The 15,474-nt window shown below is 43.1% G+C and overlaps 1 protein-coding gene across 1 annotated transcript in view; it reads right to left on the bottom strand.

The window, feature by feature from the left end:
• LOC119437001 (uncharacterized) overlaps positions 1 to 15,474 on the bottom strand; it is a 121,462-nt gene that overhangs the window by 35,910 nt on the left and 70,078 nt on the right. Inside the window, exons 2-3 of the mRNA XM_049660871.1 lie at positions 4,608 to 6,202; positions 3,540 to 3,791 (exon numbers count right to left, since the gene is read on the bottom strand). Coding sequence (XP_049516828.1) covers positions 3,540 to 3,791; positions 4,608 to 6,173 — 1,818 coding nt within the window. The 5' untranslated portion in view covers positions 6,174 to 6,202. The remainder of the gene's footprint in view (positions 1 to 3,539; positions 3,792 to 4,607; positions 6,203 to 15,474) is intronic.

Below are 15,474 nucleotides of genomic sequence, written 5' to 3'. Positions count from 1 at the left end.
GAAGATGGCGGACGTGGCCAGTGTTGCCAGATTCCTATGCATTTTGAATATCCGCTATTGCACGAGAACGAGTGAGGCATCTGCATTTGAACTATTTTGCACACAACACAAATACATGACACATTGAGCGACAGTTCAGCCATCGTCACAACCCGGTCATTTCGCGTAAACCACCCAGTTCCTCAGTTCTAGAACTTTGTAAAGCATCTCTCATAACCAGAATAAGTACATGCTTCCTATACATCACTGTCCCTCCTCTAAGTGCACCAGTGAAGCATGTCTTTTGCTCAGATGGCAAAGGCTGCAGTGATTTTGAGAGCTCATTACTGCTTCACTGTTTGCAACTGTGGTTTGCTGTGCCAAGTCTTAAAAGCCTAATAAGCACTGTTCACTGTTTTCTGGACTAGATGCAAGATTTAAAAATCTGTTTTTTTTTTATGCCTCAAAGCACAATATAAAAAATAATATAGGATAACTCCATGTGGGTTAGACAGATGCTTTAGCTGTGAAGTATGGCCCCTCAATTCCCAACACTGTTCCCCTTGAAAGACCAGTGCAAGAAAGCCCAAGGTAAACAAAAACTAGAGCAGGTAGCCACACTATGGCATGCAAGCCTTCTGTTTGCAACTCTTGGCCTGCATTTGTTCGAGCAGTTACTGACCATTTTGAACTAAATATAAGCAGAGTTGTTAGTTTTTTCTGAAACCAGGTAGTCATAAACAAACTATGCAACTGATGTTCTCGGAAACTAGACCAGCATTTCTTAAACTTTTTAACATGAAGGACAAGAAGTCAAAAGTAGGGGTGCGCAAGTATTCAAAATTTTGAATATGAATCGAGTAGCCTTTCCAATTCAATTCGAATTTCAGTTGAGAATTCAGAACTCCAAAATGTTGAATATTTGTTCCTGCTTAAATATGAGGGAAAGCAACATTTATGGGAGTACACAGGAAGAAAGCCAGATGGATGTGGCTATGGTTCCTAATGTTTCTGCTGCACGGAGAAACCAGTTGATGAGCAAATGCATGCGGGTACCCAACTTCAGCTCAACAATTTCCAGTCATTCAATAAGGATACCTCATCTTTAGGCAGTTTATGAATTTGTTTTCTTGATTTAGGCAAAGCAATTTATTATTTTGACAATCTCGCCATGTTTGGATACCTCTATAATGATGTATAGTGCTGTGGTACTGCTCTGCTTCTTCAATATCCCATGATGTGCCTTTCCTGTGTTTCATTACCGTAACTGTTATGGTGCGACAGATACAGACTTGCCAACTATAGAATTTGAAGAATACTACAGTGGAAGCCAAAATATACAAATAGTTGGTGAAATATAATAAACCTTTTTTGATTATTCAATATTTGACTGTTTGCTAGATTTGCAGACTTTATTCTGCAGGGATGCTGTGAACAGCGACTCTGCTCTATATAATCACAGCAACAATGATCTGACTACAGACAAGCAGAAATGTTTGTAAAGTTTATCAATAAAATATTCACATAACGGCTGTCGAAGATTCGACTGTCGTTATACATAAGTTCTATCAGGTGATGTCGTTGCTGTGTGGGTAGGTCTGTATAATCCATACAACCATGAAATACGGCTATATATTATCACTCAGTGTCTGCATTTACTGCATTTCGTTTTGACATAAACTATATTTAAACAAAAAATCGTAAAATACTTGTGTGAGTACGACAATGATAAACGAGCACTAAAAATTGGTCATCATACAACAAAAAAATAACAGTTGGGACGTATGCACATATGGTTATCTTTCATTTGTTTCCCATTCACAAGCTCCTCAGTGGTCCGGAAGTCCAGTTCTCAATGGCAATACATGCATCAAATATTGTAAATAAGCCTTTTTCATTTTACCAAGAAGACTCTATGCAACATTCATATTTCACTGTGTTTAAAAATGAAAAAACATTCAGTATTCAATTTGACATATTGAGCCAAATATTTGCATTTGATTAGATTAGGAAATTCCACTATTCAATTATCTCAAGTCAAAAGATAATAATACTATGATCAGAAGCTCCTGTGGTTTGCTTGCGACTCTAGAAAATTATGGTGAGCCGTTTTGTGGCTCTTTAAAGTACGTTGTCTGATTATGCCTGAGCAAGAGGCGCCAAAGCACAACACAAAGCATATCATACAGACATAGCAAGGATCCCTGTAGCATCACCTCATCCCATAGCCAGCCTTTTCACTTAAGTGAGGTTTTCATTTAAGAGGAAGCCTTCCCTTGGACCCCTCTAATTTATCTATACAAATAAGTGAAATGCAGAAATAATCTCATTGGGTGACCTCCCAACCGATTCGAATAAAGTTTGTTGCATTCATGAGCGAGAGCTGAATTCTACCAACTGCAGAAAGCAATATTTTGATTTATGGCCTCAGTTTTTCTGAAAATACGTCCAAACATTAGTAATCTTCAAAAACAGAAAAGCACGAAGTTTACAAGTTAATACCTCTTCATCAATAACAGATATTGATTTTACAGAATTGCGATATCCTTTTTTTATTGTCAAGTTAGCTGGAAACTTGATACTTAAATTGTAATACTGTCTCTATTGCCAAGTTAGAGAGTCGGAAACTTCAAGCTTAAAATTTTGTTTGTGTGCGCACCTATTTTCAAAACATTTTCAAAAATATTGATGGCCTAAATAAAATATCTGCTCCCTGCAGTTGATGCAACAAACTCTTTTAAATGCAACAAACCACATCAAAACGATTTCTTTGTTTCTATGTATTCAGATGGAGCTTCCACTTGAGGTACTTCAAGATTGTTCGGTCCACAATTGCCTTTGCATTTCCTATCTTTTTTTTTTTTTAACGCAAAAAAATCATGATCAAGAATAATTGACTTAGAATTGATCTAAAAAAGCCCACATGCCATAACGAGTACACTATACCTACCAGATCAAACTGCCCTCACCATGTCATATTGTAATACCCATCATTGACAGGCCACTGCTCACTTCTTTGGCGTTTTTAGTTGCAATGCACAGACCAGGCATCAACCATTTAACTAATGTATCACAGGTGCTTATAATGTGGTAGAAACATTTATAATGCATAGAGCAGATTTCCAATGATTATCAATTGGAGTAACATAATGAGCGTCAAGAGAATGCATCCAAGGATGGAGCTCGCTGATGCTAGAAGGGGTAAGTGAAGATCGCTGTGAGAGGCCTTCGTCTTGTCATTTACATGAAATAGCTGGCGGTGGCTGATGATGATGATACTAGTCCTATCATATTTGTGCAAATGGCAAATTGTGCCACCACCTTTTCCCCTCAATGATCAATGAACTACTGTTCACAGGTTACGTACTAAATTGGAAGCCACACATACGTATGTATATGTAGTCAAGTGTTCAAAGAAAGCTCGTCTAATCAGGTAGCATGTTACAAAAGGTGTCCGCTGCATTGTGAACAAAGAATCTGTATGAGCTCTGAAACATGAAATAATTTTTCGCTTAATCAGCGACCTTAATTTTTCAATTTATGTATTGACATCGGCACACCTTTTTCATGAGGGATTCGGAGATGATGCCAATGCCATCTGAGAAGACATAGGGCTTCCCGGATATGGGGTGCACGCCGCCTTCAATATCTGGTGCATCCTGCATAGTTTCGCCATGAAGAGGCACAATGACAGACTCTTCTGTTGTCGAAAAACACTGGCCCATCCGTGCTATCTTCTTTGCAATGCTGGGGATCGCATCAAAGTCCCCCATCCAAGCCCGTATGGATTCCACTGAATTTCCATGACAGTCCTGCAATGTATAGTGCCAGCCTCAAATGAACTGAAGTGAGTGACTATCAGTTAACTTGTTGTTTTGCATGTAAAAGCATGTAAACAGCATGTGAAAAAGAACAAGATAACCACTACGAATCTCACATAAGGCAGTTATTCTGTCAGATCACTGACATCACTGAAAATGTGGTGCTTAAATTCCTAGATTCACAATAGTAAAGTAACATGAAAGTCTGGGCAAGTTGGTGGTCGTGACTCATATTATCCTACAACAGAGAACACAGTATGAAAGACTACAAAGAGAGACACAACAAACATGCAAACGAACTACCAACTGATCTTACTTGGAAAATAATCTTTTTTTTTTCCTTGCATTCTTTTGATTTGTTGTGTCAACATGGGTTGTATTGATAAAGCATGCAGTACTATTTAAGTTAATGTCACTTTATCAAATAAGATCTGTTGATGTTAGCACACGTTAGCTAGTTGTTATAGTCCCTCACACCATGTTTGGACCTAGAATATTACATGAATCTTTCTAGCATCTTATACCTGTACTTTTTATCAGTACATATTATGAGACAGCTGTTTATGAATGAAGATAGTAAGATTATCTAATAACCTGCAATATACAAGGCTTTTCATTAGCATCCATGCTTTAATGCTCTAGATGAGTATTGGCAGAATGCATTTATTTTATACTTTCTTGTTTGCAATGCATGTAGCTTTGGTCTCCAAACCTACATATCTCTGGCACTAGAGGCAAACATTTCTGCACCCGTTCTGCCTGCCATAACGGTGTCTTAACATTCACATTTTAGTAAATTGTTCTTACATTTGCATAGAGCCAAACTCCGTGGTCTCGAAGTTGGCTTACAGAGCTGGCTAGAAGCCTGAAGTGACGGGCACCAATCTTGATGCCATCCCGCAGGAAGCCACCAACCACTTCGTTCAGCATCTCACGCCTCTTGTCATGAGATCCCAGGGTATATGACAAAAGTTCGAAATGGTCGTCACGGAAGAAGACTCGAAGAGCATAGTCCACATCAAACCTGCGTATCACTCTGTTCTCAGCGTGCAGAGCAGGTGGCAAGAAAAAGATGCGAGATGGTGTCACAAACAGTCGTCGAACAAGGCAGGAGCCCCGTGGCACGTTAGTGGGCAGATATGTTTTGCAGAACTTTTTGAACAGTTCAGGCAAGACAACAGCAAAGGTGACATTGCTGTGGTTCTCAAGAGCAGTGCCAATGCTAAACAGGACCTCTTCAAGAGCACCTTCATTTTGAGATGCGTACGATTCCAGGTCCCTCAAGAGAGTGTCCAGTTCACACTTCTCCAACAGCATCAGCTGCACAATAATATCATCACTCCTTTGGATGAGGGCATTGAGTGCATAGCAGCACCCAAACTTGAGCTTGGGCATGATCCTTGAGCACAACTGCTGCCTTAACTCCTCAGCTTTTCTGCCAATGGGACGAGTTTTTACGGGCGCAAAAACAAATTGGGTTCTCTTGCATCTACGGCTTAGGCGGCCAACAGTGCGCCGCGCCTTGTGCCTGTCGTTGAAGCTCAGCCTGATGACAAAACAACCGCCCACGTCTCTGCTTTCTAAAATTTGACCGCACTGCGCGCATCCAATCTTCAAAGTTCTCTGGAAGTCGATCTGATCTTGAGACTTTGATCTTTTGGCAAGTGAAAGAATAGAATGAAAAGTACTCATACTGTCTACTGCCTTGTGAAACAAGGGAAGAGTGTGCACATGAAGAAATACATCCGTGGACCCATTGTCGGGGTCATGCACAACCACACGAAAGATGTTGTCGTAAGACATGCTTAGCCGGTAGAGATCTATCGTTTCCATGCAATGGCTTAACTCAATGAACACCTGCATAGTCATCTCACCATGCTTGAATGTGCAGTCTATGTTGTAGCCTTTGCCAGTGGAGTTACTGACTATGGCATGACGTTCGGCAAACATGTTCAGGCCAACAAATGTGCCAAATGCTATGGAGTTCATCTTGATGTCCTGTTCAATAGGATACCAGCCATGCCAAAAGCCAAATTTGCGGTCAGGTTGCAGCCACTGCAAGTACCTAGACATCCTCTCATTCTGTAGTCCACTTGTGCACCACCGTCGAGCTATTTGTGTACTCAATGACTCAAGCTGATTTTCATCCTTTCGTGAGTATAGATTAAGGCTGATGTCAACCAGCCAGATTGGATCTTCACAGTCACTCTTGTACGTCTTCTGCTGCCGACATCGCCCAACGTTCAACGTTGCTTCTACCTTGTGTACTTCAAAGAACTGCCTGTATGCTGCCATAAATGCTTCAACATCATCACCAGGCTTGTGTGTCCAAACACAGGTGAAAGATAGGCGATTCCTCATTGTAGGGGCCATCTTCAAGTAGTGCCCACTATGGCTTTCCACTAAAACAGAAAGAAAGATACACAATTATAATCTTGGTTAAAATAAAAAATCAGGTCAATTTTTACAGATCAGTACAGTAGACATGGTTAAACCTAAAAACTTGCTCATAAAAGATTCAGCAACGTAAAATTATTATGACAGGCCAATTCAAATTAGTTGTGATAGCCTCAATTTTCAGTGCAGAGGGTCAGATATATAGCTAACTATGCAACATCATTACACACATATGCTCACCCACACAAATGCCTTGCTCATTCTTTATCAAAGCTCACAAGACTGATGCTCTACTAAGCAGATGGAAATGCTTCATTTCTAGAGTACTATCAGCATAATGCTGCAATAATTACATGCATTATGACATGGCAATGTGCTAGCCTGATAGTTCAAAGTCTTAAGATGAGGTGTGATTTTTTTGGTTGATATCAATTTTCTGATCTTGTGTTCTTTTGATGGTGCATGTCTCTAGCTTTCAAAAAAATATGTAACACTTGGGTATGTGCACCTTTTAAAATGCTTATTTGATTTTCATTTTATTTCTTGCATTGACCGGAAAGTGGGTATCGTCGAGTCTCAATTTCAAATGAGGCCTTCGATCATTTCATAGAAACAACTTTTGTTCGACAAAGTCTTGCTTTTGGCCTTGCGACTTTCTTTTTCTGTGTAGCATATTTTACAGTGATTAGGGAGGTCTCTGTATCTCTAATGCACTCCTCGTTTGTGTTTATGGTGGCATGCGCTCTTCAGAGAGTATCTTAGAATCTCTTTCGTGCCTTTTTCGGTGTTGCTGATGGGGAGAATGCAAAAAAAGATATCTGAAAAAATAAGAAAAAAATATATAAAATAAAAAATAAAAATAAACACTGAAGTACAGCTGTATAAAGATTTTGAACTTTATAGACTGCACAACTATAAATGCTACCATATAGAGAATTATATACCATAACCATATTCATAACTCCTCTAAATTTCATTGTTCCATACCACCTTTAATATGAAGCATATGCAGATGGGTACGTGGAGGCCGGGTGTGCTATATAACGCAATAAATGGGAAAGATTGTGAAGTATATCACCGTCCTAGTTAAATATGATCAATATTATTGAACCAAGTTAATTATGGCAGGCAAAACTGATAGATGCATGGCGGAGCTGCATGCATGCCTAAATTTTCAGTAAAGATATCTTTAACAATCCCAATATTGCCATAAGAAAGTGAACAAAACCCACATTCAGCGCAGACCCCATGATTAATTAGTACTTAAAAAATTGCTTAAGCTCAGAATTAATATACATCAGCGATAGCCACGAAATTGCGTGTGTCCAGCTGTGCAAACATGCGCGGGTTTGATTGTCGCATATATATCTAATGAACAACTGTGGTTGCGTCGCTGGAGTTCACGCTTCGGCAAGGAATCTTCGTCAGGGAATTCGGAACAATGGCCCCACAGCGACGACTCTTATCGCGTCAGGTATCCATCTTCCTGTTTACATCTGTATTGTGTGGCTTACTTATCTATACATTTGATATTACACTGTCTTTAACTAACAGCAAGCTGACTACGTTGAGTAGGGCCAATTTGTTTATTTTTACCCCACCTGGCGCCCGCCACCATGAGCAAAAGCGAAACTATAACACGTAGAATTATGTTTCGCCAACTCAGTGCGAGTGTTTAATTTTGATTACACTACAGTACACAAGTGCTGCGTAGAGAGCTAATCGTAGCCGTAACCATCGTGCATACACACCTCGCTACTTTTCAAACACACCGCCAAGTCTCCACTCACGAATTCCACATTCCACCGCCGCCAAACAAACAAAGAACCTGGACACGCATGGCGGCTGCACGGCCGCCATTATCCGCCATCTTGGCTGTCTCATTGGCTGTCCAGAGGTCACGTGTACACTCTAGTCACGTGTTTCGAAATTTGCGCCGGGAAACGGAAGTTTTGCAAAATGCAATATTGCGTTTTCGTCAGAATGACGAAGCGTGACGTGGCGCTGCAAGTTTTATCGACTAATACTTTTTTGTGGTCCTTGGCGCCTATATTGCGACTTTAGCGCTTTAAAAAGAAAGTGGACGGTAGCATGCAGAAGCTCGTGCAATGCATCTGCAATTTCGCGAATATGTGGTGGCGATCAAGATAGCCGGCATGTCAGCTTGTTCATTGGCTGAAGGAATATCCCGTGAGGAGCGTCACAGGAAGGGCCGTTTTGTAAACGTCAATTTGACGTTGCGTGACGTTGCGCTGGGCCGCCATTGCAGAGATTTTCCGCCATAATTTGTGGTGCGACGAGCCGCGCGAATTATGGTAATGAGCGGCCATATGCAATGGCAGTGGAGATGCAAGCGTATCGCCGCATTTTCCCTGTAATTTCTGGCCATAAAAATCTTTTGCTCACAACGCGTGTTCATAGCGTTTGCATCGTTCTCGGGTGGTGTTGGCATTTGTGTTTTGCACCATCATTTTTATTAAAAGCACGTTTATTTGAAATAATATTGGTTGAAACTAGCAAACTTTCTGCGACGTTTCGCACTTTTCACTGTTGCGTTTATATTGTAATCAATATTAATGACTTTTCGCGTCATCAAAGGCTATGACAACGGTGACTTTTTAATTTGCAAAAAGAAATGCACGCAAGACGGCGTCTTGAAGTTTCCTCTCGCGGAGCGAGTAAGCAGCGAAGTGCACAAGAGATGGCAGTGCCGGCGTTTGCGTCGCTCAAGCGGATACCTGTGGCGCGCGCAACGCTATCGATGATATTCGGCGGCTTCTCAGCCAGACGAGTCGGGCTGAGTCACTTGCGGATCACGAGATAGCGATAACGCGGCCTAGAGCGTGCGCTGATCACTGGCAGGTCGCGTATGTTGTCTCAAGGTAGAAAGCAAGCGCGTGGGCGCCAATATACGATGACTCATTCCGTTTCCCGAGGACACGCATCCTAGCTAATGAAGCAGACGACAGCCTGCGCGCATGCAGACGACGGAAGCGAGAAACGATTTTGATGCAATAATCGTACGCGTTGAGCTAGCTGTTTTATTTTTACTGGGGAGCAAAACTGTTTTGCTTTATCAGTCACGCTATGTTCAATGCCTACATTACAGTTTCTTAGGCGAAACGTCAAATTTGCGTCACGTTACGAAAGCAAATCGGGGCTATCGGCGCCATTGTGTAAGCGTCGCGCGTACGTCACGCTTCGAAGAAAATGGCGGAATGTCCAGAATAGAGCCTCCGGCCGACTGACCATAGAATAAAGAGACTGACAGTGTGCTGACGTTGGTGCTTGCTGACAGCGCTTACACTGATGATGATAGTAGTATCTAACACAGGCTAATATTCATATTGTACTGGGTTATTCCGCTACAAAGTGTACAAGTGCTCTCGGAGGATGAAGTTAAAGCATGAATTGGGGTACCAAATTATTAAAAGATTACCAGTGCTGCGAGCGCCGCTCCCATCACGGTGGTTCAGTTTCGCATTCGACGTCTGCTGTTCGGATATGGTCCATAGCACGACCTACTGGTCCATAGTTCCATAGAGTTTCTGTCCAGCTACGTATGGAATTTGCATATTTTTTAAATCTTCGTGCATGATAATTGGGTCACCCTGTATATATTGTCACGAGCAATGGCAAAGACAAAGACGTTGTAGTGGGGCTAGGTCAGAGGCTCTCTTGTTCTCACGTTCTGCCCTAGATCTTACGTTTGTCAGCTCAAGCATTTCAATCACCTCCTGGAACACAGTTGACTCCGGTACTAACAGTGATCATCTACCTATAATTTTTGAACTGGTTACTCCGTCAACTTGTTTAGATAATCATGTGCGCACTTTTGTAAATTACTCAAAATTTAAAAATGTGTTAAAATCAGCTTTAAACGCTCAGGAAGGCATGGAGAAGGATTTTAAGGCAATGAGCCTTTGTTCAATAATAAAACAAACATCAAAACAAAAAAATCTCAATTTGTCGTACCATCTACTAAAGGTGGTTCTTATTGTCCATGGTGGAATTCTGACTGTGAGCGAGAGTTTAGACGTCGAAAAGCTGCATGGAAAAAACTTTTATATAACCAATGCCCTGTAAATTGGGCAGATTATACATATGTAGCTGCTACATTTAAGCGAACAGTTGCAAAAGCTAAGGACGATTACGATTCGAAACACTACACATATCTTTCCAAGTCTAGTAATAAAAAAGCTCTGTTTAAATTTCTTCGATCCCGTAAAGTTATACCAGCCCAGTGAATATCGACTCAGTCGTTCTATCAACAAAGGAATTATCAGAGTCACTTGAGAAAATTGCTAAAGGTCTAGCGCAGCGATTTACACATAAATTGCCATCAGGACTATCGAAACCTCCCTCGGGAGACGACTTTGTGGAAGTCACATTGACAGAGCTTGAAAACATAATTAGATTATTACCGGCGTCAGCACCAGGCCCAGATGGAATTACAACACGAATGCTAAAAGTTTTGTTTGATTATGCGCCTCAAGACCTATTAAATATAGTAAATTTTTCTCTAAAAAATTCCTGGGTTCCAAGAGAGTGGAGGGTAGCTAAAATTATTCCACTGTTGAAGAAAAAAGCAGCTGGACTTAACCTAGACAACATAAGGCCAATTTCTCTTACTTCCAATGTCGTAAAATTAATAGAAAGGATTATTCATGGGCGCATAACACATTCTATGCAGGACGATACAATTCTCAGTCCTTGTCAGATTGGATTTCGTCCCGGGCACTCGATATGGTGCGCTCATGTCGATCTAGAGAGTCGCATTAAACTAGCTCGTCGCAAACGAGAGTATGCAGCTTTGGTGACGCTAGATGTGGCGAAAGCATACGACACTGTCGAATACCAAATTCTATTCAATAAACTGAAGTCTACGAATTTACCGAAGTATATTACCGCATGGATATATGAATTTATGAGAGATAGAGAATTTTATTGTTATCAACACGGCATTTCGACGTCTAAATACAAGCAAACAAGAGGTGTACCACAGGGTGCCGTTCTTTCACCCATTTTGTTTAACGTTTTGCTAAGCACAATTCCTTTGTCCAGGGAAGTGAACGTTTATGTTTATGCGGACGATATTGCATTTTTTACATCTGCAACTAATGAACACTCACTGCACCAGTCGTTGCAGAGTTACCTAGGAAGGCTTGAGACATGGCTAGATGAATTATGTATGTCCTTAAATGTTAATAAAAGTGCTGTGCTAGTGTTCCCGTTAACTGCACCAGTGCATATATCCCTCCAATATCACCAGGAAACCATTCCTCAAGTTGACTCAGTGAAATACCTTGGTGTCATATACGATGAAAAGCTTGTCTGGCGCACTCACATTGAACATATCGCAACAAAGGCAGAACGTGCCGTAGCTATGCTCCACCGGCTCAGTCACCGTCGCTCTGGACTACGCAGGGATACTTTAATGATGATATATAAAATGTATATTTGGCCCATATTAGAATTCGGTTGCGTGTTATTCTCCGGTGGTCCCGCCTATAAAATTAAACCTCTGATACTATTAGAAAGAAAATCTCTACGATTATGCCTTGGGTTACCTAGATTTGTTGCCAACACTGTGTTATATCAGGAAGCTAATATCCCCACTCTAGATTGCAGATTCCGCATGCTTACGGTTCAGACTTTTTTAAAAATTTATGAATTTTCAAGGAGGCGTGCTCAATACATATTTTTCACTGAACCGTCTGAGTTTTTTAATGTATCGTGGTCGCGATTACACAATCCCCAGATAATATTTGTGCACGCACAGTTACAACAATTGAATGTGTCATTACGTGAAGTTTGCCATTCGAATAATGCCTTAACAGACCTCAAAATTGAATTCGAGGACATATTTCCAAATCATGCTAAACTATTGCCTAGCCGACATTTCAACAATATATTAGAAGATCAGCTAAACCAGCTAGCTACTGACAACATAATAGCTACCGACGCTTCCGTGTGCAATGAGAAGGCAGGAGTGGGGATCTTCTCTGAATCTCTTCAATGGTCTTACTCTCTTCGCCTTCCCGACTTCACACCCATTTTTCAGGCAGAACTAATAGCGATTATATTAGCCCTACGAAAAATTCCCCAAAACGATTCATTAGCGGTTATTGTCACTGACTCACTGTCTGTATGCACAGCACTTACAGCCTCGTCAAATTCAAAAATTTTGCGAACATTTTGTTCAATGGTTCCTTCGTACTTGCGGCAAGTATTCTTGCTTTGGGTACCGGGACATCGCGGTTTGCACTTGAATGAAATGGCTGATTCACTCGCACGAGCATCACTTAATGGCCCTGTCATATCTGTTTTGCCGACATCAGCTTATGTCACCGCGGCTAGGTACAGAAATTTCTCTATATCGCAAAATTCCGCAAAATCTATTTTAACATCGTCTTCTGATTTCCATCATCTTTGCTTCTCATGGAATAAAAATTGGTGTACATCAAGGCAATTGGAAGTCTCCATTACAAAATTGAGATGCCGTATACCGCCACTAAATTTTTACTTACACAGGTCTGGTCTCGCGATATCCCCTTTATGTTCTTTTTGCAATGAATCCGAATCCATTGAGCATTTCTTCCTTTCGTGCCGCCGATTTTTAAGAGAAAGAAAAATCTTAGAAATTGCATTTCGAAATCTTGGCTTATTATTAACCTCACCAACCATTCTCTCCTTTGGGGCGACTTCACTGGGACACAGTCACAGGGATGCTTTTCTTGCAGTTTACAATTTCATTAGAGATACAAAAAGATTACCTTGCTGAATTTCTAGAATTATGAATTATTCCTATTACTTCACTTCTTTATGACAAAATTCCTTTATCTCAAAATTAAGATTAAATCTCAAATTAAGATTAAGTTTTTGTAAAATTCGAGAAATAAACATAATTGAAACCGCCTGCTTCTTGGCCAATCCCCCGTAGTGGGTGTGCGCCAGAGTTTGGGAAACAAAACAAGACAAGACAAGGCTCTCTTGTCGGACTGAAAACCTGCTGGAACCTGTGCGCTCTGTGCAGTCTTGACTAGGCAAGCGCTAGCCGTTCACGGTTAATTAAATACTCCCCGTAACATCTTTTTGGTGGAGGTTGCGGGCTCTATTCCACCCGGCCCTGGATCTTCGGAGCGGACGCCACGTTTCTCCCGCCTCCATGGCCGAAGACAGTACGCAGTCATCGCAGCCCGCGCCTGCGGCGCCGCCGACCGTGGTCCTTTCGCAGCCCCTCGACCCCGGCACGTTTTGCGGCACGGACAACAAAGACGTCGACGATTGGCTCCTCTTGTACGAGCGCGTCAGCAAGCACCACAGGTGGGATGAGACTCTAATGCTTGCCAACGTCATTTTCTACCTACGGGGCACGGCTCGGGTGTGGTTTAACACGCACGAAGAAGAACTTACAAGTTGGGACCTATGCAAGGAGAAGATGCGTGCACTGTTTGGCCGATCGGCCGCGGGCCAAATGACAGCCCGGCACGAGCTGGCGGCCAGAGCTCAGACGTCCACGGAGTCGTACGTCGCCTACATTCAAGACGTACTAGCCTTGTGCCGTACCATTGACAAAGACATGCCAGAGACGGACAAGGTTGGCCACGTGTTGAAAGGCATAGCTGACGATGCCTTCAACATCCTCATGTGTAAGAACTGCACCACGGTTGACTCCATTATCACTGAATGCCGGCGGTTTGAACAAGCCAAAAGCAGGCAGATTACTCAGCGCTTTAACAGACTCCCGAATACAGCTGCGACATCCTGGTGCGATGATCCCGTGACGCCCCCTCCGTTCTCGCCGCCTAACAACTTGGCCAGGATTGTTCGCCAGGAGCTCGAAGCCATGGCTCCAGCCGCTTATCAGGCACCTGCTCACGACCATTTGGCGACAATCTCTCTCATTCAGGCCGTCGTACGTCAGGAGGTTGCCAATATGGGCGTCGTATTTCCACAAGCGCCTAGTTACGCCCCTCCGCCCATGTGCGCGTCCGGTCCTCCCACTGAACACCACAACGCCCCAATTGTTGCTGCTGCCGCTTCCGCTCCCCGGTTCACACCCCGCTACCGCAACCCTTCTGAGTGGAGGACGCCTGACGACCGACCAATCTGTTTTTCTTGCTCTCGCGTCGGCCACATTTCACGCCACTGCCGCAATCGTCGGAATTACCGACCAAGCTTCCCTAGTGACCGCCGCCAAGATCGTGGCCAGTACTATAGCACACCTCTTCTCGACGACCAATTCCCGGCCCGTGATCCTCACCGTCTGTCTTCGCACTCTGAATCGACCTACGCCGATGTTGCCGCACAAGGACACTGGTCCAGCCGATCGCCGTCCCCTCAAATTCGCCAGTCGCGCTCCCCTCAACGCCGTCGCTCTCCTTCTCCGGCTTCCTCTGGCCACCACCCGGGAAACTAGCCAGTGCAGCTCCGGGAGGTGAGGCTGCATTGACGACAAGGACAGAAAAACCTCTATTGAACCCTACTTCCAGACGCAATTTGCTCCGTGTTCTCGTCGACGGTGTGCCCGTTACTGCTCTCATTGATACTGGCGCCCACATATCTGTTCTTAGTTCTACGCTCCGACGCCGCCTACGCAAAGTGCTGACACCTGCCGTCTCTCCTACTGTGCGAGTAGCTGACGGCACCCGAACACCGGTTCTTGGTATGTGCACTGCCCGCGTTACTGTTGCCGGTCACAACACTTCAGTTCTTTTCGCTGTTCTGGACGCTTGCCCTCATGATGTCATTCTTGGTATTGACTTCTTGAGCGCCCACTCTGCCCTCATCGATTGTTCTACTGGCATTTTGCGGCTCGAACTGCCATTGTGTCCTGATTACGCCGCATCAAGTCACAGTCGCCTACGTTCCATGGAGTTTCTACGACTACCCGCGCAGGCTGCTACCTACGTCCTTATGTCACCGTTCCCACCGGTCCCTGATGGTGAATATGTGGTCGCTCCCCTCACAGACCTGATCCTCTCGCACAACATCGCGCTTCCTCATACCATAGTGGTTGTTGCCAACAACAGAACGCTGCTTCCAGTCCTCAACTTTTCTACTTCGACCCATGTTCTTCCTCAAGGAATTTCACTAGCCGAACTGTCACCTCTGGAAGAATGTACTGTTTCTTCATTCACTGCTGACGCTGAGCCCATGACCCAACCTGTCATACCGGCGCCAACCCAGGCACTTCTGGACAAAATTATATCCCCCGACCTCTTACCGTCCCAAAGTGAAGCACTCCGTGGTGTCCTATTTTCGTACCTTGACG

The sequence above is a fragment of the Dermacentor silvarum genome, chromosome 1 (assembly GCF_013339745.2).
Source record: "Dermacentor silvarum isolate Dsil-2018 chromosome 1, BIME_Dsil_1.4, whole genome shotgun sequence".
Classification (NCBI taxonomy): Eukaryota; Metazoa; Arthropoda; class Arachnida; order Ixodida; family Ixodidae; genus Dermacentor; species Dermacentor silvarum.
Note: the sequence above shows the minus strand (reverse complement) of the source record. Positions and strands in the feature narration are given on the sequence as shown.